General features: G+C 48.0%; 1 protein-coding gene across 1 annotated transcript in view; it reads right to left on the reverse strand.

Moving 5' to 3' along the window:
* The window catches only part of OTOG (otogelin), an 87053-nt gene that overhangs the window by 36079 nt on the left and 31057 nt on the right, over nucleotides 1-19917 (reverse strand). The window contains exons 24-32 of the mRNA XM_086339762.1: nucleotides 18764-18871; nucleotides 17193-17331; nucleotides 15103-15237; nucleotides 14664-14810; nucleotides 14241-14360; nucleotides 12317-12433; nucleotides 11463-11619; nucleotides 4085-4111; nucleotides 1340-1507 (exon numbers count right to left, since the gene is read on the reverse strand). Of these exons, the coding sequence (XP_086195888.1) occupies nucleotides 1340-1507; nucleotides 4085-4111; nucleotides 11463-11619; nucleotides 12317-12433; nucleotides 14241-14360; nucleotides 14664-14810; nucleotides 15103-15237; nucleotides 17193-17331; nucleotides 18764-18871 (1118 nt within the window). The remainder of the gene's footprint in view (nucleotides 1-1339; nucleotides 1508-4084; nucleotides 4112-11462; nucleotides 11620-12316; nucleotides 12434-14240; nucleotides 14361-14663; nucleotides 14811-15102; nucleotides 15238-17192; nucleotides 17332-18763; nucleotides 18872-19917) is intronic.

The following is a 19917-nucleotide window of genomic DNA, read 5'->3' on the forward strand; positions in this document are numbered from 1 at the left end:
TGATGGGATTCCTCCCGGCACTTCCTCCTGTACCCCTGACTCACCCCACCATGGACATCACCCCGAGCTGTGCTGGGGTGTCCCTCCTCTCCTTAAAGCCCTTCCATGGCTCCCCACTGCTCTCAGGATAAAGACCCACTTGGATTACAGGTTCCTCCCTGGCTCCTTCCAACCCCTTGAGGAACATATTCTAAGAAGCCTCTCTTGACTCCCCAAGACTGAGCTAGGGACTCCACCTTCCCCCAGGCACTGTAACTGCTTTTGTGTCCGCTGGGTGGGACGGTGGACTTCTGGTGGGCAGGGATGATGTCTCTGACACTGCTGGTTCCCTGGTGCCCAACTCTGTGCCTGGCATAGGAACAGGGTTCAGTGAAAGGGAGGGAGGCAAGGGAAGCTGCAGAGGAGGAAGAGGAAGGAAGGAGGAGGGGAGAGAAATTAAGAGAGGGGAGGACGATCCTCATAACTAGACAAACCACAGATCCTAAGAACATGAGAACTTAAATTCTCAGGCTAGAATGAACTCTCTGAGCCGTGTCTTGGTTCAAGACGCCAGTCCACACTGGGATTGGCTGTGTGAACCATCCTTGTGATTAGGAGATACTGACTAGATGGGACCAACAGGATTTGGGGAAGAAACTCTGATCACAGTGAATGCATGCTGGGACATGCAGAAATGGTCACAGAAGAGAAGGCTTCCCAGCACTGGTGAACTGAGGCTTTGGCTGGCCCAGGACCCAATGCAAATACCACCAGGGGGTCACTCCCCACCAGGCAAGGTCCTGCCAACCCTCAGGCACTACTGCACTCTGAAGAGAAGATGGTGCCCACTACAGCTAAGCCTTTGGGTCTGCTGACAGTCTGAGACTCAGGACATGGGCTATGTGCTTCAGTCTGTGTTAACCCACCAGTCCAGAATTCCGAACCACAACTGAGCAAATCAAGAACCCGGTCCTCCATTCACAGGAGAAGTTCTGCTGCAGTCAATACATTAGCCAGCTCCCCTCTGGCATTTGAAGTCCGTCTAATCTTAAAAATAGAGGGGGCTGAGGAGGAGGAAGAGAGAGACAGAGGGGAGGGGAGGGGAAGTAGTAATTATTGCCACTGGCTTTTCTGGAACATAGCTGTTGTGTGAAGCAGGGTGCACAGGTTCATCTGGACCTTGGCCTCCCTGATCTCTCAGGAAGAAGATGGACAGTGTCTCTTGAAAGAGGCTGAGAGGCTGACCCAGAACCCTGTCTCAACTAAGAAACGGGCGCCTGTTGGAATCCCACACTTCTCCAGCTACCAGAGCTGGCTTAGGGTCACAGCATCTGCCCCTCCTTCCAAGGGTGGGCCTTACCGTGGGCCTTGGCCTTGTACAAGGCAGCTGTCAGCAGGAAGTTCACAATGTCCCCCGGCGCCACGTCCTCTGCTCTCACTAGGACCAGGGCACTGCCTGCCACCTTCATGGCCACCAAGGCACCGCCGGCTGCCAAGCTAGCCAGCTGGTAGGGGCCTTTCCCTAGTGCTGGAGAAAGGGGGCCCAGTCATAAGTCCTGCTTCCCTGGGCCTCTGCTCACCTCCTATCTATCCCTACCTGCCCAGCCTTGCTTGAGATGGGGGAGAAGAGAGGCCCAAGAGCTCCACTGGGTCACGTCCTCCGCCCCAGGCCCTGGGGACCTTGATTTCCAGAAGCAAGGGACGGGAGGCCCAGGTTGCCAGCCACTGAGGAACTGACCCCCTTCATAGCCCCTGAACCACTTTGTGGGAAGCCTGGAAACAGGCCACCCCTAGAGGGGTGGGGGTGTGGGGGTGGGCATCTGGGTCCGCAACGTCTCTCCACCAGCCAGCCCCCCTGCCTGAGACTCTACCATCCCAGCTGCTGTGCTATTCAGAGTTGCCCCTGGGAGAAGACATCTGTGTAGTCTCTGCCCACCCGAGGTCTGGAGAGTAAAGGCCAGAAAGGCTTGGGTTCAGCGTTAGCATCTATCCACTTCTTTCAAACATGTGTCACTTCTGGGTCTCTTGGGTTCCTGGGGTTGTCGGCACAGGCGGGACAGGGGCACAGGTTTCCCAGACAACCACAACAGCCCTGTAACCAACCTCACAGGCTCTGGTGTGCCCTGCCTTCCAGAGTCATCTTTCCAGTCCCTGCTGCAACTCCTCAACAGCTCCCCTCTGCTCTCAGGATAGAGTCCAAGAGCCCGGCCTGAATTCAGGGACCCCTCAAGCCCCAACCCCTGCCCCTGCCACACCAAACTTCTCTCGCTCTTCCCTGTAAGAACCCTATGGCGCTCCACCTTGTCTCCACCCGTGCCGCCCCACCCACTCAGCACAGTCCTCCCTGTCTGTGCCCGCGGCCAACGCCTCCTCCATCTCTGGGGCCCAGCTCAAATGCCGCCTCTGTGGTGCAGCTCTCCCCGCACCCTCTCCTCTCACATGTGAGCATCTTTCCTCCCCTGTGCTCCAGCAGCATCGGTGCATGGTACATGCTGATCACAGCTCTTACGAGGAGGGTCTCAACTGGGGAGACCACATCTGTCTCCCCTACCAGACGGGACACAGGCAGTGCTGTGCTGGGAAATGGTGAACAGTCAGCACTCAAAAAATGAATACACAAAACCCCATTTGGTAATGTTTGCTGATTTCCATGGTGTGAATACTCCCACCAGCGGTCAGCTTCAAACACCAACTGAATGTGGAGTGAAGAAGACACAGTGGGCTCTAGAGAGTTGGGGTGGGCTGGCTCCAGAGCTCCTGGGACAGGTCTCATTAACCATTGCGTCCCCAGCACCGGGCAAGGGCCTGGACCAGAGAAAATGTTGGCAGCAAAGCCGAGCAAGGAATGGATGGGTGGGTGGGTGGGTGGGTGGGTGGAGGATGCTAGAAGCAGCCTGTCCTTTGTCAGTTACTGCCACCCAAAATGCCACAGAAGGGAGAAAACTCTGCTCGGAGCTGTCTTGCTGAAATGTCTTGCCTGGTGTCAGACAGACCCTGCCTGTGAAGGGACCGCAGTCCTCCCAGCACAGATTCAGGCCTCCAGGAGTTAAAGGTCAGGGGCTATCAGGAGCCCGCTGAGGCTAATATTTTCAGTCACAGCAGGGACTGTGACTGGAAAGATGACCCTGGAAGGCAGGGCACACCAAAGCCTGTGAGGTCGGTTACAGGGCTGTTGTGATTGTCTAGGAAACCCGTGCCCCTTGAGCTGCTGCTGCAGCTATTGTAAATAATCATGCTGTACCTGGTTCAGCTCTCATCTCATGGACCCCCTACCTGGTATCCTTGTCCCTCTAGTCAGGCCCCCACTATTTTACCCTCCAGGGGGACGTTTCACAAACCAAAATCTGATCATGTGGGTAATAGGGGAAAAGCCTTGGGCTTGTATCCATATAGACTTGCTCCTGGCAGGATGGTGCCTGGAAGCAGGGGCAGAGGGGACCTCAGAAGTCAAAGGTGAATGGCATCAAGGACTTGATGAGCTTTTAATTCGGCCAACCTGGCCCCACCGCACAAAGATCAGTGCTTAAAACTATTCCTGGGCAGCCCTCCAATCCCATCCAACCCCAGTGATTAAACTGACTAATTGATTCTAACACCGGACATTAACCTCCCTGGAGTCTTTAGTCATGACCTAGTTAGCGAGAAGTTGGAGCATATCCTGTTACCCTGAGACCTTGGTTAAAACTGAAGATAAATCTGACAGACTGCGCTGGACCACAGGTTTTGCCCCAACAAAGGAAGAGCAGTTTGCATCTGCCTTTGCCAGCTCAAAACTTCAGGAAACCCAAGACAAGAGTCCATGGGCCTGATGAGCCAGATGAGAAAGGCTATGGGGCAGCACTGGTGCAAAAGGGGTTTCCATTTCCTGGTGAAGCTGCCACATGAGCACACCCGGGAAGCTAGCCTGCCCTGGGCTCTGACAGAGGCAGCAGAAGCTGCTGGGCAGAGTCCCAGGGCATCTCTGGGCCCTGCACTGTCAGGGCCCTCTCTGCATGATGGAGTCTTCCTGCCCCACATCACTCAGGACCAGCAGGGCCTCAGGATGGCTGATGCTGTGGCACCAGGGCACAGATGGCAATGCCTCGGCTTTCAAGGCTGAGCTTACCTTTGTTAAAGAAGTCACAGTCATAGGCTGAAAGACAGAGAACAGAGACCTCTTGAGAAGCCTGGAACAGATGGACAGGGCCAAGGGCCCTAGCATCCCAACTCTCCCTCCTTCCCCAAGGGCTGGACCTGGCCTGCCTCCCAAACTCCAAGATTCAGACATGATCGTTGATCCAGATGTCTTAAAGTGTAGGAAATACAATGGCTCCTCTCTTTGCCCCCAGCATAAAGCTCAAAGGCTGGCCGAGAGTAGGCATTCAGCATGAACTGAATGAATGAATGCTGGGACAGAAGGGTGTATTCTGTGTGATCCCAAAGGGCAAGAATAGAATCAAGAAATGGAAGCTCAGTTCAAGAGAGAGGTGACATATGTATACCTATGGCTGATTCAAGCTGATGTTTGGCAGAAACCAACACAATTCTGTAAAGCAATTATCCTTCAATTTAAAAAATAAATAAATAATTTTTTTTAAAAAAAAGAAAGAAATGGAAGCTCCAGTCGAAAATGTTGTGGAAGGTACTAGAGAAATGCAAGCACAAGACAGAAGTTGGTCTTTCAACAGCATGGATAAGAAGGACCCAAAGGCCTCCAGGATCCAAGGCCCTGAGCGAAGTTTCCATCAGGCTTTGATGAGCTCCTCCAAGTACGTGCTCCATATGCCCTCTAGTGGCTCAGCACAGCACCACAGCCTGTTCCCTTGGCAAGTCAGCCATGGATTAGTCCACTGAGATAACCTGGGGACTTTGCAGAGGGCTTCCCTGGTGGCTCAGAAGGTAAAGAATCTGCCTGCAATGCAGGAGACCTGGGTTCGATCCCTGGAGAAGGGAATAGCCACTCATTCCAGTATTCTTGCTTGGAGAATTCCATGGACAGAGGAGCCTGGTGGGCTACACAGTACATGGGATCTTGCCCTTTGGGATCTTGCCCCATGGGTCACAAAGAGTTGGTCACAACGGTCACAATTGAGCACCTATCACTAACACTTTGCAGGGGGCACCTAAGCCCAGGAGCAAGACCATGAGAAGTCAGTTGACCCAGTAGATTTGGGACAAAGGCTGAGGAAGGGCCTCCCTCACTCATAGGCCACCAACTCCACCCTGCACCCTCCACACCCCATGATGAACACTATTCCTCTGCATTTGGCACTGCCCTCTGGAAAGAGCACTCGGAATCAGTAGACTGACACACCATGTGGTTATGGGCAAGTATGTGCTTTTCCTCACTTGTGGATTCAGAAGATTGAACTTGAAAATCAGATCTCCAAGTCTCTGTTTTCAAGTGTGTACCAGGCTGCCCAAAGATGTGGTCAAGAGCCAGCTATCTAGAGACCCACAGACCTGGGTTCAAATCCCATTTCTCACTCATCAGCTGTGCATACTGGGGACAAGTTTCTCAACCCATCTGAAATTTAGTGTCTTCCTCTGTAGGATGGGAACCACCACAAGTATTGCCCCACAGACTGTTAAGGTCTGAACTGGAGTAAAGCAAGTGATCATTTCAGGAAAATTTAAGGGAACCTCAAAAAAAATCTCGGTAATCAGGATATGTCATACTTTAATACAACTTTTAAAATTTCAGAATTAATGAAAAATATCCATGATGAACAACATATCAAAATTTTAAAACAAAGACAAAAATCAGTGACCGCACCTTGCTGAGCCATATTGGAGCCTGAGGTGAAAGGAAAAATCAATAATATCGAGCCTGTTATTACTAAAATTGTGGTATTTTATTCATCGAAGATGTTCTTGCATTAGTTTTGATTTTTAAAAAGTATTGCCTGAAAATGTGATTTATCTTGATTATTGAGTCTTTCGGTACTCCTTTAAATCTTTGGCTCCAGGCACTGGCCTCACTTGCATTTCCCTAGTCCTGAATATTAAATGATTTAATGCACAGAAGGCACAGGGCCTGACACATAGTGGATCCTCAATAAACATGTTCCCTTCTCCTTCCAGAAGTGCACGCTCAGTCGCTTCCGTCCTGTCTGATACTTTGTGACCCCATGGACTGTAGCCCACCAGGCTCCTCTGTCCATGAGATTCTCCAGGCAAGAGTACTGGAGTGGGTTGCCATGCCCTCCTCCAGGGGATCTTCCTGACCCAGGTATCGAACTTGCATCTGCCTGTGTCTCCTGCATTGCCGGTGGATCCTTTACCTACTAAGTCACCTGGGAAGCCTTCTTCCTGAAGAACTTTTACCAAAGGAGAGGAGAAGCAGACTGCATGAGGACCTAAGGCATCTGTGGTGGAAGGGTCTCAGGGTAAAACAAGCAGAGAAAAGGGAAACCAAAGGTGTTTCTGCTCCATCTTCTTCCTGAGGTCATCCTGCCTGGAGCTCCCAGGGCTCAGGACATGCCAGGCACCACGTCCCCATGAAAAATTACAGGAACATCAGCTCTAGAACTAGTCCTGTGTCCCAAAGCGAGGCGTCTTGTGCCAGGAAGATCTTTGATGTGCAGGAACAAATAATAAATCTTTCGAATTTCTGTGTATTTTACTTCATCTTTTAAATATTTATTTTTGTATCTGTTTTGTGGCATACTTTACACTACTAATATTATATATATGTACATGTACCTATGTATATGTACATATACACATATATGTATATGTATATATATATGTGCTGCTGCTGCTAAGTCGCATCAGTCGTGTCCGACTCTGTGCGACCCCATAGACAGCAGCCCACCAGGCTCTTCCATCTCTGGGATTCTCCAGGCAAGAACACTGGAGTGGGTTGCCATTTCCTTCTCCATATATGTACATATATATGTACATATATACATACATATATATGTATATGTACATATACAAAGAGACCTTTGTCAACAAAGGTCCATCTATCTAGTCAAAGCTATGGTTTTTCCAGTAGTCATGTATGGATGTGAGAGTTGGACTATAAAGAAAGCTGAGAGCAGAAGAATTGATGCTTTTAACTAGAAAAGGAAGAAATGAAGAACCCCAGGGTTAGTAGAAGGAAAGAAATCTTAAAAATTAGAGCAGAAATAAATGCAAAAGAAACAAAAGAGACCACAGCAAAAATCAACAAAACCAAAAGCTGGTTCTTTGAAAAGATAAATAAAATTGACAAACCATTAGCCAGACTCATCAAGAAACAAAGGGAGAAAAATCAAATTTATAAAATTAGAAACAAAAACAGAGAGATCACAACAGACAACACAGAAATACAAAGGATCATAAGAGACTACTATCAACAATTATATGACAATAAAATGGACAACGAGGAAGAAATGGACAAATTCTTAGAAAAGTACAACTTTCCAAAACTCGACCAGGAAGAAATAGAAAATCTTAACAGATCCATCACAAGCACGGAAATTGAAACTGTAATCAAAAATCTTCCAGCAAACAAAAGCCCAGGTCCAGACGGCTTCACAGCTGAATTCTACCAAAAATTTAGAGAAGAGCTAACACCTATCCTGCTCAAACTCTTCCAGAAAATTGCAGAGGAAGGTAAACTTCCAAACTCATTCTATGAGGCCACCATCACCCTAATACCAGAACCTGACAAAGATCCCACAAAAAAAGAAAACTACAGGCCAATATCACTGATGAACATAGATGCAAAAATCCTTAACAAAATTCTAGCAATCAGAATCCAACAACACGTTAAAAAGATCATACACCATGACCAAGTGGGCTTTATCCCAGGGATGCAAGGATTCTTCAATATGCGCAAATCAATCAATGTAATACACCACATTAACAAATTGAAAAATAAAAACCATATGATTATCTCAATAGATGCAGAGAAAGCCTTTGACAAAATTCAACACCCATTTATGATAAAAACTCTCCAGAAAGCAGGAATAGAAGGAACATACCTCAACATAATAAAAGCCGTATATGACAAACCCACAGCAGACATTATCCTCAATGGTGAAAAATTGAAAGCATTTCCTCTAAAGTCAGGAACAAGACAAGGGTGCCCACTTTCACCATTACTATTCAACATAGTTTTGGAAGTTTTGGCCACAGCAATCAGAGCAGAAAAAGAAATAAAAGGAATCCAAATTGGAAAAGAAGAAGTAAAATTCTCACTATTTGCAGATGACATGATCCTCTACAAAGAAAACCCTAAAGACTCCACCAGAAAATTACTAGAGCTAATCAATGACTATAGTAAAGTTGCAGGATATAAAATCAACACACAGAAATCCCTTGCATTCCTATACACTAATAATGAGAAAACAGAAAGAGAAATTAAGGAAACAATTCCATTCACCATTGCAACGGAAAGAATAAAATACTTAGGAATATATCTACCTAAAGAAACTAAAGACCTATATATAGAAAACTATAAAACACTGGTGAAAGAAATCAAAGAGGACACTAATAGATGGAGAAATATACCATGTTCATGGATTGGAAGAATCAATATAGTGAAAATGAGTATACTACCCAAAGCAATTTATAGATTCAATGCAATCCCTATCAAGCTACCAACAGTATTCTTCACAGAGCTAGAACAAATAATTTCACAATTTGTATGGAAATACAAAAAACCTCGAATAGCCAAAGCGATCTTGAGAAAGAAGAATGGAACTGGAGGAATCAACCTACCTGACTTCAGGCTCTACTACAAAGCCACAGTTATCAAGACGGTATGGTACTGGCACAAAGACAGAAATATAGATCAATGGAACAAAATAGAAAGCCCAGAGATAAATCCACGCACATATGGACACCTTATCTTTGACAAAGGAGGCAAGAATATACAATAGATTAAAGACAATCTCTTTAACAAGTGGTGCTGGGAAATCTGGTCAACCACTTGTAAAAGAATGAAACTAGAACACTTTCTAACACCATACACAAAAATAAACTCAAAATGGATTAAAGATCTCAATGTAAGACCAGAAACTATAAAACTCCTAGAGGAGAACATAGGCAAAACACTCTCTGACATACATCACAGCAGGATCCTCTATGACCCACCTCCCAGAATATTGGAAATAAAATCAAAAATAAACAAATGGGACCTAATTAACCTTAAAAGCTTCTGCACATCAAAGGAAACTATTAGCAAGGTGAAAAGACAGCCTTCAGAATGGGAGAAAATAATAGCAAATGAAGCAACTGACAAACAACTAATCTCAAAAATATACAAGCAACTCCTGCGGCTCAACTCCAGAAAAATAAATGACCCAATCAAAAAATGGGCCAAAGAACTAAATAGACATTTCTCCAAAGAAGACATACAGATGGCTAACAAACACATGAAAAGATGCTCAACATCACTCATTATCAGAGAAATGCAAATCAAAACCACTATGAGGTACCATTTCACACCAGTCAGAATGGCTGCGATCCAAAAGTCTACAAATAATAAATGCTGGAGAGGGTGTGGAGAAAAGGGAACCCTCTTACACTGTTGGTGGGAATGCAAACTAGTACAGCCACTATGGAGAACAGTGTGGAGATTCCTTAAAAAACTGGAAATAGAACTGCCTTATGATGCAGCAATCCCACTGCTGGGCATACACACTGAGGAAACCAGAAGGGAAAGAGACACGTGTACCCCAGTGTTCATCGCAGCACTGTTTATAATAGCCAGGACATGGAAGCAACCTAGAAGTCCATCAGCAGATGAATGGATAAGAAAGCTATGGTACATATACACAATGGAGTATTACTCAGCCATTAAAAAGAATACATTTGAATCAGTTCTAAAGAGGTGGATGAAACTGGAGCCTATTATACAGAGTGAAGTAAGCCAGAAAGAAAAACACCAATACAGTATACTAACGCATATATATGGAATTTAGAAAGACGGTAACAATAACCCTGTGTACGAGACAGCAAAAGAGACACTGATGTATAGAACAGTCTTATGGACTCTGTGGGAGAGGGAGAGGGTGTGAAGATTTGGGATAATGGCATTGAAACATGTAAAATATCATGTATGAAACGAGATGCCAGTCCAGGTTCGATGCACGATACTGGATGCTTGGGGCTAGAGCACCGGGATGATCCAGAGGGATGGTATGGGGAGGGAGGAGGGAGGAGGGTTCAGGGTGGGGAACACATGTATACCTGTGGCGGATTCATTTTGATATTTGGCAAAACTAATACAATTATGTAAAGTTTAAAAATAAAATAAAAAAAAAAAAAAAGAATTGATGCTTTTGAACTGTGGTGTTGGAGAAGACTCTCGAGAGTCCCTTGGACTGCAAGAAGATCCAACCAGTCCATCCTAAAGGAGATCAGTCCTGGGTGTTCATTGGAAGGACTGATTTGAAGCCAAAACTCCAATATTTTGGCCACCTGATGTGAAGAGCTGACTCATTTGAAAAGACCCTGATGTAGGGAAAGATTGAAGGCAGGAGGAGAAGGGGACGACAGATGATGAGATGGTTGGATGGCATCACTGACTCAATGGACATGAGTTTGGGTGGACTCCAGGAGTTGGTGATGGACAGGGGGGCCTGGCGTGCTGTGGTTCATGGGGTCACAAAGAGTCGGACACAACTGAGCGACTGAACTGAACTGAACTGAACCCATGTATATACATGTATGTGTGTGTGTGAGCATGTGCATGTTTTTACTTGATAGGAGTGTGTAACCAAAAGCATTCTGTAGACCACCAATGGTGAAAACATACTGCTCTCTTGTGTCTCTGATGGGCCTTATGTGTCTCAGCTGACAGGGGCTTTCACACTCACTATCTCCTTTGACCCCCACAATAAACCTTGTGGGACAGGTCTATTCCTATTTTTCAGATAAAAAATTGAGCCCCAGAGAGGTTGGAGAACTAGTTTGAGGTCACACAGCTTGCGGCTCTGAGTCTGGAACCCAGGGCTCCTGACTTATCTGGTGAACTGGTCAGGAGCACAGTCCTGGGTTTGCACCCAGACCATGTGGAGATGAGCCCTGGCTCCTCCACCAACCTCTGTGACCTTGAGCATGTTCCTGAATCTCTCTCTCTCGCTAACCCATTTCTCCAACTGTAAAACAGGAATAAACAGTCCTGCTTCACAGGGTACATGTGTGCTAAGTTGTTTCAGTCGTGTCTGACCCTTTGCCACCCTTTGGAGTATAACCCACCAGGCTCCTCTGTCCATGGGATTCTCCAGGCAGGGATACTGGAGTGAGTAGCCATTCCCTTCTCCAGGGGATCTTCTGGACCCAGAACTGAACTTGCATCTCTTATGTCTCCTGCATTGGCAATCGGGTTCTTTACCACTAGAGCCACCTGGGTACTTGATAATTCGATTAATTATACACACAAGCCATGCTGATGCCTGGCACACGGTAAGTACTCCATAGATGCTCACTAGAGTGATGGGACCCCACAGGCCTGCCCACAGAAGGGGCACCACTGTCCCCCTCAGATGATGGGTCTGGACACTCACGGCAGAGGCGCGGGGTCCTCCAGTCGACGGCCACCCCGTGCTGGCAGCACTGGTGGGCATAGGCGGACACGCTGGCACAGAAGCACTCACAGTCACCGCCCCGGCTGCACCCACACGTGTCTGTCAGGCAGTTGGAGTAAAACCAACTGACGTCAACCTGGAGGAGATCAGAAGTCAGAGGTCAGAGGACAGGCCCTAAATGTTAGCCCTTCAGCTTCTGGGCTGATGCCACTCAGCCCCAGGGAGCAGCACAAGCGTGAAGGATGGTGTGTGCTGCCAGTGTTGGGTGAGGGCAGAAGGCAGGCAGCTCAGAGGGAAATGTTAACTCCGTAGACCGGGCAGACCCGGCTTTTGAGAACTAAGCTCTCTCCTTTCTGGGCCTAGGCTATAGGATCCAGGGCTTCAGGGTGTGGCTGAGAAACAGACATGGGGTGTGAACCCCCAGCCAGGGCCAGAGACAGTCAAGACAGGTCTGACAGCAGCCTTCGAGGCCCCCGAGGGGCCCGTGCAGAGCTGAGCACCAGCTCTCTTCTGTCTCCACTGAGGGCTGCTGCTGCAGCGTGAGGGGTCTGTGTTCACCATTCAGAAGAACAGCCTGATAGGGAGGAAGAGACATAAGGAGAAAGGCTTGTAAAGGGCACAGAAGCTGTTTGACTGTCGGTCTGTCCTGGGTCATCCGAGGAAACAGGACAGAGTCATCTGAAAAGGCCAGAGACAGGGGAATGGCAGAGGTGAGTCTCCCCTCTAGATCAAGGCACAGCAGAGGGTTTCAGGGCAGAAGGGACTCCAGGGAGGTGGCGGTGGGGTGGGGGGGGGGGGGATCTCAGGAGCAGCAAAGCCCGGCATCCACTCACCACAGGGTGGCAGGTCTCAAACACCTCGCTGAGCAGGACACTGCATTCCTTCTTGGCAAAGGGTTCTCGGAGAGGATTCAGGACACAAGTGTCTCGGGGGTCAAGGGTGTCTGGGCACTGAGGGGGCAAAGGCACCATGGTTGATCTCCTGACCCCTCACACACCTGCTGCCTGATGTGGTGGAGGGACTCCTGGAGCGGCTCCCTTGAGGCTGGCCTCCTGTGTTCATGTCCTTGGATAATCCCCTGCCCTTGAATGTGGGAGGGACCAAACTGACAAGCCAACAGGAGATGGGAAAGGTGACGCGTGGATGTGGTTATGTGTCAGTGACTGCATATGATCATGTTACGTAAGCCTGCAGGGCCCATCTGGCTGGAGTCCCTCTCTTGCTGACTGTGAATGGCACATGGCAGGAATTGTGGGTGTTCTCTAGGAGCTGAGGGTCATCCTGGGCCAACAGTGTGCAAAAAAATGAAAGTTCTCAGTTCTCTCAGATGCTGTCAACAGCCACAAGAGTGGCTGGAAAAGGAGATCCCTCTCCAGGGGCACCTTCAGATGAGAGCCCAGCCCTGGCTGGCACCTTGACTTGCAGCCTGTGATACTGTATGCAGAGAACCAAGTCTGAACCGTGATTCCTGACCCACAGAAACTGTGAGATAATCCGTGTGTGTGACAAGATGCTGCTAAGTCTATAGTTATGTTGTTATCCTGCTAGAGGGGACGAATACAGATCACCCTGATGTCTGCTGAGCCTCCATCCTTGGGCCTACATTGTCACTTGAGCCCCCCAGAGTATGCCCATAGGAATTACTGAGAGAGAAATAACATTAGGGGGTGGGTAAAAGGAAGGAAGTAATGAAAGTTAATCACCCATTCAGCTTCTCTGTTAAAAACACACTTTTTTGAGGCTTTGAGAAAAGATTTGTCCCACCTCAGGATTTCACTGAGCTCCATGCCATGACTAACTGCTCCCCTAACTCCAGTCTATACAGGCTTCTCTCTATCTACTCTCCAACAGAGAATCAGGAACGGAAGATCACTCAGTCCAGGAAAGGCAAATGTGTAACACTCGCGTCACCACTCTCTAATGCAGCATCCATGGCAGACATAACTAATCAATCGCAGTTCTTCCAGATGAACCTGACACAGTGTTGGCACTTCCCAACATGGCTTCCCAGGCAGCCTCATCTGACTGATCAGGTTTGTCACACGAGGTAAAACGTATCCACCATTCCTCTTCCAGCTCCTTCACTTCACAGAAGATCACAGAGAAGCTGGGGCTTATTCAAGGTCGCCAAGCAAGTCCCTGGATGGTCTAAGACAAGAACCCAGGTCTATTGCTCTCAGTTCAGTGCTGTGTCCCCTCACCGCTCACAGCTTGGCAGCCTCAGTCAGACATCTTCCAAACCTCAGAGACATATATAATTTCTACCTCTGATAATATTGTCCACCCTCTCAGAGGTCTTCTCAGATACATTCAGCCATCCAAATATTGTCTATCCTTTAAGTACCACACTAGTCCCGCCACCTTCAGGAAGTCTTCTCTGATTGCCTCAACCCATGTAGATCTCTCTTGGTCTCTCCTCTGTGCTAGACCTATTGGCACAGAGATGGAAAAAATGGTCCTGCTTCAATAAGCCTCATCTTCCCTACTGGGTGGTCACCTCTCCTAGGGCAGAGACTCTGTCTCCTTCCCAGCCTCAGCTCTCCCACCAGGTCTTGGTCCAGGGACTGACTTGTGAGATGGGATGACGGTGCATGTCCTCAGGCCACAGGGCTGAGGATGCCAGGTCAGAGGCTGACAGTGGGTTGTGGGAGCAGCCTTGCACCGATGTCCTTCTGCCCTGACCTGTGGCCAGGTTCTCTCAGTGCTGACTAGGGTCCATCTGGGTGAGGGGAGTGAGCCAGCTTGGAGAGGCTTTACCTCAACTGCAGCCCAACTGCCACCAAACTCCTGGGGGTTAGTTAATTCTAAGTTCTCTGGGGTCCTCATCTCGTTGACAGTCTTTAAGTCAAAGTTCCCACAGAGTCCTGCCAGCTGGCCCTGAAAGAAGAGAGAATGATCAGTCTCAGGCATTCCCAGGGTGAACCATAGGCGGGGTTGGGGGGTGCGAAGGTGGCCATAAGCCTACGAGTCTGTCACGGGCCTAGAAACAGCTGCTGGGGTCACAGAGTGCAGAGAGATAGGAGAGTCAGAGAAGGGGCCCAGGGAAGGGTGGGGCAGAGAGGACAGAGGTATGATGCTCCTGGCTTTTTGGCGAGGGTACAGCTCATGCAAGGACACCCAGGGGCTCCTCGGCTCTAAGAGGAGCACAGCACTGATGAGGGTCACTGCTCACGTGACTACCTGCCACTGTGGCCCAGCCTGGACGTGCACTGTGGTTCTCTGGTCCCATAAGAGCGTGATGTGCTCCCGTGGGAAATGCACCAGCGTGAAAAACCCTGCCCGCCACGTGTGGACCTGCTGCTTCTCGTCCAGGAAGCTCTCTGGGCTCTAGGGGGACAGAGATGGGCATTCTTGAAGCCAGAGCATCCCCCAGCAGCTGGGTCAGCTGGGCCTGGCAACAAGTCACTGCCCAGCCCCAGGAGTTCACCAATTCCTCTGCTTCCCTCATGTCCTGACAGTGACCTCTGGGTCCCTGGCCATGACCAAGGAACTCAATCTGGGCTGATCACTCAATGGCTCCAAGAGAAAGAGCTGTGATAAGGAAGCCAGTCCTTAACCCTCTTCTGCCCACTTTCAACCGGCAAACTGTCCATACAACCTTCCCTGCACCAGGCCTTACGGGATTTCCTGAGTCGTCATCGAAGATAATGAGTGAGTTCCCCACGTTGATGGAAATAAATTTCCTGCAGATGATGCCAGAGCTGTAGCAGTTTACATTTTCTACAATCACAGAGAAGCTGAAATCCGATGTGCTCTGGGGAGAAATAAGTTAGCGCAATAAACCAGGGCAAGAAGAGATTTTGTTGAGAGGCACGGGGTAGAAGGATGCAGACTCTGAAGAGGTTTTCAACCCACTCCTGCTTCATATGGGTGGTGTGACTTTGGGCAACTTACTTCAGTTCTCCGAAGCTTAGTTTTGTTTTGGGTGCCTGGTGTATGTAGGGACTCTCCAAAAAGTGTTTGATGAATGAATATATAATAGGGACGACTGGTGCTGACGGGAGTGTGAGGGAAGGAGCACTGTCTTACAGACACTGATGATGGTAGTGTAAGCCTTTTTGGAGGGCAATCTGCACCATACACGGAGAAGGCGATGGCACCCCACTCCAGTACTCTTGCCTGGAAAATCCCATGGATGGAGGGGCCTGGTGGGCTGCAGTCCATGGGGTCGAGAAGAGTCAGACACGACTGAACGACTTCACTTTACTTTTTCACTTTCATGCATTGGAGAAGGAAATGGCAACCCACTCCAGTGTTCTTGCCTGGAGAATCCCAGGGACGGGGGAGCCTGGTGGGCTGCCGTCTATGGGGTCGCACAGAGTCAGACACAACTGAAGCAACTTAGCAGCAGCAGCCGCACCAGACAACATTCTAAAGGGATAACTTTTATAGAAATTCTACTTCTAAGAGTCTAGGGACACATCTACACAAATATTCATTGAGTAATTAAATACTGGTGGATAATAAAACAAACTAGAGCACATCCTTTCTGTGGAATTCTACAGAAAGAAGAGAAATTTACCAACCATATGAGAAAATGTCCAAAGTATACTATCAAGTGATGAAAGCAGATTGCGGAATCCTGCTCATGTTCCTGCAGGATTCACTCCTGTCTGTTATGAGCGCTTATTCAGCAGGCAACAGGAACAGAAGAGATGCAAAGAGGGATATTCGTTTTTAATATATGCCTCTCCATTGTTTTAAATGTGAGCGAAGAGCATGCAAAGCCTTTGAGATTTAACAAATAAAATAAAACAAGACCTATCACCTTTGTCTTGTGGAATCATTTAAATTATATGAAAAACCCCAGCACAGTGCCTGCGCCATAGATAGGGCTTATTTCATAAGAAGTATTGAAAGTGAAAGTGAAAGTCGCTCAGTCATGTCTGACTCTTTCTGACCCATGGACTATACAGTCCATAGAATTCTCTAGGTCAGAATACTGGAATGGGTAGCCTTTCCCTTTTCCAGGGGATCTTCCCAACCCAGGGATCAAACCCAGGTCTCCCACATTGCAGGCGGATTCTTTACCAGCTGAGCCACAAGGGGAGCCCATAAAAGGTATTACTATTACTATTATTTGATGAGATGGACAGGCCCTTAGCCAAAGGGCCTGAGGCCTCTCCCACCTGCCCTGTTGGTACCCTCTTCTCCTCCTGGAGGGGATCCTGCCTTTAAGATGCTCTCCTACATCACCATTCCTTTTCCTCTGCGTGAGCTGGTGGCTTTAACACATGACTCCTTTACACACCAACTCTCCAGTCAGATTTCTTGGTTCCAGCTTGACCCCAATTCTGTCACTGACTGTGTGAGACCTGGGTGAGATGCCAACTTTCCTCAGCCCAATTTGCTCCATCCCTAACACGGGCTCAATAAACTCTGTCATTTAGGGTTGCTGTAAGAATTAAGTGAAATAATGCTTTAAAATGGCTTGGTAGACCACCCAGCATCTAATGAGGGCCCAGAAAGTATTCATTTTTACTATAAACCCATTGGCACCCAAGAAGGTTATAATGGTGAGTGGACAGGCATTGGGGTATTTATAACTGGTGGGCTCTGTCCAGCCCTGATCTTGCTCCTCAGCACCTCTTTGAGGCTCTGAATTGCCAAACACCAGGGCTTAGATCCTCCCGCCCCAACCATCCAATTATGCATCAGCTGCTCTGGGGACCCATGGAGCCAACTGTGCAGACATACGCAGGTGCTCACCTTGACCAGGTGCACTTTGCACGCCCCCACGAAGTCAAATGGGAGCCCATCAAACGTGCGGTAATGCCGGTCACCATAGGCTGTGCAGGTGGAGGCACAGGGGTGGAGGGTGCACTGGAACGAGCCTCGCTGGCACACGCTGAAACACACGCGCCCAGACCCCTCACAGGGTGTGCCCCGCCCCCACCCTGAGCACCCACAGTGGGGCCACTGCCCATCGAGTACCCACTGTGTACCCCTGGGCTGAGTGTCAACAATCATCGACCTCCAACAAAGGCCCAAAGGATACGAGGGTGGGTCCCCATTTTATGCAAGAGACACTGGGGTTCAGAAAGTTAAATCAATCAATAACAGAGCCAAGACTGACCCAAGATCGATTCAACTCCAATATCCACACTCTCTTTGCCACTTCAATCATTCATTCATTCAACAAGTAATAAGCATCTCCCATATCCCAGGCATTATTCTAGGAGTCTGAGCTACATCAGTGAACAAAACAGCAAAAAATCTTCTGCCTTTGTGAAGCTTGTATTCTAAAGGAGGAAGATACACACTAAATAATAAAACATAATAAGTAAGCATGAGTAGGTAACGTGTGTGTGTGTGCACAGTCGTTCAGTTGTGTCCGACTCTTTGTGGCCCCATGCACTGTAGCCCACCAGGCTTCTCTGTCCATGAAATTTTCCAGGCAAGAACGCTGGAGTGGGGTATCATATCCTCCTCCAGAGGATCTTCCCAACCCAGGGATCAAGCCTGCATCTCCTGTATTGCAAATGGATTATTTTACTGCTGAGCTACCTGGGAAGCCCCAAGTAGGTAATAGTTAGAAGGTAATGAGTACTATGTGGGGAAAGGAACAAGATAAGGACTGGGAATGTGTGTGGGGGTGGGTTGCAATTTTAAATAAGATGGACAGAAGGACAGGTGAGCAGAGATTTAATGGGTGTGAGAAAATTATGTATATGGATATTTGGAAAAACAGTGTTCTGGGCAGAGGGTACAGCTTTTGCAAAGGTCCTGAAGAACATTCTGGAAGACAACATGGCTAGAATAGAGAGAGTAGGAGGAGAGGAGGAACTTGGGGAGGTAACAGAGATTCCGATCCCGTAGGTCCTAGAAGACCACTGTAAGAATAGTAGCTTTGCTAGCAGTGAGAGAGGGAGTGCTCAGAGGATTTCATCATGGGAATAACATGATCTGAATGTCCATTTTTTTCATGCACATGAATGTGCATATACACTCACATGTGCAGTCTATGCATTTTGAACATGTACTGACACACATCCATATAAATACACAAACACATCATCACGGTTACAAATACACACGCACACACATTCATATACATGTATGAACAAACTCACATTGATATTTATAGTCACAGAAACATTTCCTCAAATTCTTTCTATGCATATTTGTATATATACACAAACCCCTACGGAGCACACAATCACACAAGATAAATATGAACATGGTTGAAGGGGGAATGCTAGACTGTACTCACAATCACACATCCCATATCCACTCTTAGCCCCAACAAAAAGTAGAGCCTGGATGGGGCCCTCACTTACCAGGAATGGCAGGGAGACATGACCTGGTCCCCAGGGTAGTACTCCTTCCCTTTCCAAGTGCATGGGCACTCCTCTGGCAGAAAGCAGGCATCCCCATGTCTGAGCAGGCTGTAAGGACACAGTGGGCAGATGGTCAGGAGAGCACCCTTCCGTCTCTGCCACCTGTGGACGACCTTGTGGCCACATGGATGCCCTGGGATGGCTTCTCAGCACTTACCCTGGAAGACAGTGAACATGTACCTACCACCATCCTGCTCCTGCCCAGTGAGGTTCAGAGCTACCTCAGCAACTGGAACATGAGAGGCAGGCTTGGCCCAGGTCAGAAGTCTCTGCCATCCATCGGGAAGCAAGGCTCAGCTCTACCAGCCACACCCCCCGGCCAGGCTAGATGCCAGCTGTCCCGTGGACACTAGCTGTACACTAATGAACACACCATGGGCATGGGCATGGACCCTTCTATGCAGGTGGCTCATGGAGTAACTAGGAGACTTGCACTGGAAAGAAATGTGAAAGGGAATTTTTCAGGAAGATGGAAACTCAGATCCACCTGAAGGAATGAACAACTCCAAAAGTGGAAAATATGGTGGTAAACATTTTTAAAAATTATTTCTTAATTTCTTTAAGAGATAACTGAGCATTTAGAGCAAGATTAATGTCAACTGGACATGAGTTGGTCTGCCCTTGTGACTCAGCTGGTAAAGAATCCGCCTGCAATGTGGGAGACCTGGGTTTGATCCCTGGGTTGGGAAGATCTCCTGGAGAAGGGAAAGCTACACCACAGTATTCTGGCCTGGAGAATTCCAGGGACTGTATAGTCCATGGGGTCACAAAGAGTCAGACATGACTGAGTGACTTTCACTTTCACTTAATGTCAATTAATTGTGGGGTTTCTAACACAGGTAGAAGTAAAATGTATGATAATAACAATAAAAAGGACAAGAAGGAAGTAAATGAAAGCAGGCTGTTGCAAGTAGTCTACATAAAGTGGGAAAACATCAATTCATAGTAGATGGTGATAAATGAAAGATACATATTGTAATCTTTAGAGAACTACAAAAATAAAACAAAAAATATCAGGATATAGGAACGTCCCTGGCAGTCCAATAGTTAAGACTCTGCACTTTCAATGCAGAAGGCGTAGGTTGGATCCCTGG

The sequence above is a fragment of the Bos grunniens genome, chromosome 15 (assembly GCF_055505025.1).
Source record: "Bos grunniens cultivar Pamir isolate PY7600 chromosome 15, Bosgru_T2T1.0, whole genome shotgun sequence".
In the NCBI taxonomy this organism is placed as follows: Eukaryota; Metazoa; Chordata; class Mammalia; order Artiodactyla; family Bovidae; genus Bos; species Bos grunniens.